The sequence below is a fragment of the Puntigrus tetrazona genome, chromosome 23 (assembly GCF_018831695.1).
Source record: "Puntigrus tetrazona isolate hp1 chromosome 23, ASM1883169v1, whole genome shotgun sequence".
Classification (NCBI taxonomy): Eukaryota; Metazoa; Chordata; class Actinopteri; order Cypriniformes; family Cyprinidae; genus Puntigrus; species Puntigrus tetrazona.
The window spans coordinates 5796839-5800822 of record NC_056721.1 but is presented as its reverse complement, the minus strand read 5'-3'; the positions used below and the strand labels follow the sequence as shown (position 1 = coordinate 5800822).

Below are 3984 nucleotides of genomic sequence, written 5' to 3'. Positions count from 1 at the left end.
AAAGCAATGCAACATGGCGCTAAAACATAAAACTGCTTACTTCAAACTGGTTTCCCTTTCTCTTTTTCCCCTTCCACTTTATTTGAGCACACAAAAACCTCCAACTACGTGATTCATCATACTCTTTCTGTTTACCACCAGCGCATACTAATGACGTTTTATTCTTGTATAGACACATGGGTCATGGCCTACAGGTCAATACATTTATCACTGCATAGTCTGCATGCACGTAGTGCCCAGGTTTATTAGACCCATGTCGCACAGAGTAATCATTTGCAATGATCTTATAAGATCGCCAAAATCATGCAGTGTGTAGAAGACTTTAGAGGGCTGCCACTGAACATCAGGAGCAACAGCAACTCACAAGGGAGTTATTCTATGTCATAGAAAAATCTTGAGCTTGAATAGTGCTAAAACGCGAACCCATTTCTAGGTTTTGGCCTACAACATTACATCATCCCTGTAGCTCTATATTACATGCACAAATCATTACAATATGACATTACCCAGATAATCAATTCGAGACAAGTGAATGTCAGAGGAAATTACAGTTCATGGCCTATATGAAATGTTGCTTCAGCAGCCGATGAGTCAGTCTCTACATCCTGTCCAGTCAACAACACACTGCAGCAAGTTTAAAAGACCCTTCAGTGGCTTGCTTCTGCCCACCACAGTGTGGAGGAAGGGCTCTCAGCTCTCAACAGTACTGCGCTGACTGGTTGGGAGAATGTGTCATTAAGGGGTCAATGGTTAGCTAGTGTGGGCTACATCTGTGCAGACAGATTTCGTCTTCAACCCTAAACAATCTGTTTGACCGCGCAGCTCGACATCTCTATCTGTTTGGACCGCAGTACATAAACGTGGCCCAAACATTTACGCATCTGCTGCACAGCTGATGCTTTCTCTAGTTAGGAAACCTCGTCATGTCCTCTTTTCAGCATTTCTCCTGTACAGTATCTGTTTATCTCTGTCTTTTCGAATGAGGGCTTTGGCACGGTTTCTCAAGTGCAGGCTCAAGAGGCGACATCAAAGGCGCAGTGGGTGTGCTGCAGGGATGAAAGGCTCGTTCTCATCAGTGAAAGAGACGAGAAAGCTTGGCCAGTGGCATCGCTGCCGTGTCGCAGTTTGTTATGCAGCATGCTGCCAATATTCGGATGTGCACTGAGATGTGATTATACGGACTGATGAAGAAATCTTCTCGTAATCTGAAAAAACGCATATTGTCCAGTATGTTTGGTCTTGGTCTTGTTACGATCAGTTGCATGGGCTGTGCTGACTGGTGTATAAGATCTGCTCTGATTCATCCTCTTCTTGACTTGGACTCATTCCTCATTGCCTAGACTCAGGCTTGAATGAGCTTGTCTCCACTACAATACTGATTTTTGCAGCGCCGCAACATTGGGCATCATCGCAGCCTGTCCAATATGTCTGACTCTTGTTAGCGTGGTCGTGTTCAAGCCCTCCTGGAAAGCTTTTTTACAAGCATTTTTTGAGAAGCATTCATGCGTTTGGAAGTCGTTTCGGTCGGAGCGAGATGGCGACGTTTGATTTAATTCTACAAAATAATGAATAAAGAATGTGCATCATGAGTGCGTTTGCTTTTTGGTTTTATTTAATTCATGAAAGTGATGCAAATCGAATCGTTATATATGTTCTAGATTGCAAAGCGCAATCAAACTTTGTACATGGAAATTTAATTTACTGTCTATGGTGCATCTATAGCGTTTGCCATGTTTTCTCACTCTCCCTGCTTGGAAACTCAGGACACCGGCAGTTAGTAAGAGTTTGTGGCTTATTAAGGCCAAGAGCCACCCACTTTGACAAGAAAAGAGATGTTTAATGTAGGCCCACTTCTGCATAACCAACCAAGTTTTCTTTTTTAAACGGCTTTTATTATTTTAGTAATTGTTCATAATCAACCATGAAAGCGTTCTCGCGAAAGTGATGTTTTATTGAATTAAAACAGTATTTTCTACAAGTGCATTTTACCTTGGGTTTAAACATTTAAAGAGCACTACAGTTGCACAACAAAGCGGTAATGTTATGCATTGTAAGTTATGTAATCAGATTACTTTTTAAAGTAGTGCATAACTTTACAGTGAAATATCTGAGTTACATTTTGCAAATTAAGTTATTTATATTACATTAGTCTCCTGTTCCCATGTTAAAACNAAAAAAAGCAATAGAAAAGTAATAAAATGCATTTATATTAGCAAGTAATGCAGTTAGTTACTTATCTATGGAGTAATGTGACACTGTTATGCATTACCTCCGAAAAATAAAATAAAAACTTCCCTTAACTATGGTTAGCTGCATCAACTTCACATAATAAACCACAAGAGATATTCATCAAATATCTGTATTACAGGAAGATATAAATAAAGTTCTGCATTCAGTGATAATACGGCAGTATCCAGTAAACACCACATCATTTAGGAAAGCGTGCATCAGTTATGACTATATTACTCCGTTGATATGTTACTGATGTGATTAGCACCAAATCCAAGGAGAAACGTTCACCACCTGTCTGTGTCCAAACAAAGAGCTTTTAACACATTTCAATCACTAATCCCACATTAGCCTTCCAGGGCGAGCGAGTTTCCACGCTCTAATGGAAAGTGAAGCAGAAGTAGGCCTACATTTATTAATAATAATAGCCTATCACGAATCTCAGAGATAGACACGGCCAATCAAACAGATGCTAATGCATTTCCACCTCTACAGAACTACAAACTGAGCAGAACTAGTCAGAAGCAACAACCGCTTCTACCAGCAGCTGCTTTCTCTGAGCATCCTGGCACTCAACAGCTGCCCGGTCGGAAAGGATCTTTGTGATGGATCGGGCCTGTCTCCGTTGATTGTATTTATCCCCTCAAACGAAGCCATTACAAACACTTTGCTGGAACTTGAAGCAGCTCGTGCTTCGTCCAGTCACCCAGGATGAATCACAGTCTAGTGAATGTTACTCAACGCAGCTAAAGGTCAGTAAAAGATTCTGTGATCAGTAGCGTGCGCTGCCGGGCAAAAAAAGAAGAAGAAAAGACTGGGCCGGCGTCTAAAACGAGCTCATCGGGCTGGACGTTTCAGGATGCGCGAGCCGAAGCATGCATCGGTCACGGGGAAGCCCGCGCAGCGCGTCACAGCAGCATCAGCACCAGCGCAGTCTGCACGATGCCTGCCGCGTTTCGCCAACAGCTTGGGTAAAAGCAAAGCATTTGTACAGCGTTTCCCCGACGCTCCCAACTATCCCCCCGCGGCGGTAAAACGCGCATTTTGCCCGTCTCGCTCACCTGCGCTGTTCGTGTAAGCGACGCGAGTGTCGGCGAGGATGCTCGGGTCGCTCTGAGATCTTCCTCTCTGCACAACGCAATCTTCCGATGCATCTGATGTGGCCATGGAGATGGGAGCGGACGCTGGAACACGGAGAAGCCGACCTGCGCGCGCGGATACGAGCGGCGAGCGTGCTGCGGCGACGGACGTGATTCGGTTTGACAGCGCTGGAGGAGGAGAGCAGTGCGCGTGCCCCGCGCGCGCTGAGGACGACTGAGGCGCATCTGGAAGCGCTCGCATTTATTAGCGTTATTAATCACTGGGTCAAACGTGGTTTTAATGCATTTTAATGCAACAGCGAGTCGTGTTCGCGCTGTAGGGCATGCTTCGTGGGTTTAAAAAAAAAATAAAAAAAAATGCATTAACAATCGCCGTCGTCTGTCGTGCAATCGGCGTTATCTGAAACAGATTCAAGAATGTTAGTGATTTGTCGAAGGAGTGAAAGAAGAGTTAGTCTGTGACGCCCTCTTGTGGGATCTTTGTGATGTTGGAGGAGAGGTGACGGAATGCATCAATCAAAAACTTCAGATATAAATTGTCAGATTAAAAATAATAGTCGAATAAAAGGTGTTCTTGCTTGTGTAAATATAATAGAAAGAGTTAATTTATTTTTCAAATCAGTACTAGGCTAGCCTACAATAATAATAATAATAA

At 43.4% G+C, this 3984-nt stretch overlaps 1 protein-coding gene across 1 annotated transcript in view; it reads right to left on the bottom strand.

Annotated features, from left to right (window-relative positions):
* The window catches only part of LOC122329297 (phosphatase and actin regulator 3-like), a 19969-nt gene extending 16209 nt beyond the window's left edge, over nt 1-3760 (bottom strand). Inside the window, exon 1 of the mRNA XM_043225531.1 lies at nt 3291-3760. Within this exon, the coding sequence (XP_043081466.1) occupies nt 3291-3570 (280 nt within the window). The 5' untranslated portion in view covers nt 3571-3760. The remainder of the gene's footprint in view (nt 1-3290) is intronic.
* Nucleotides 3761-3984: the final 224 nt, after the last annotated feature.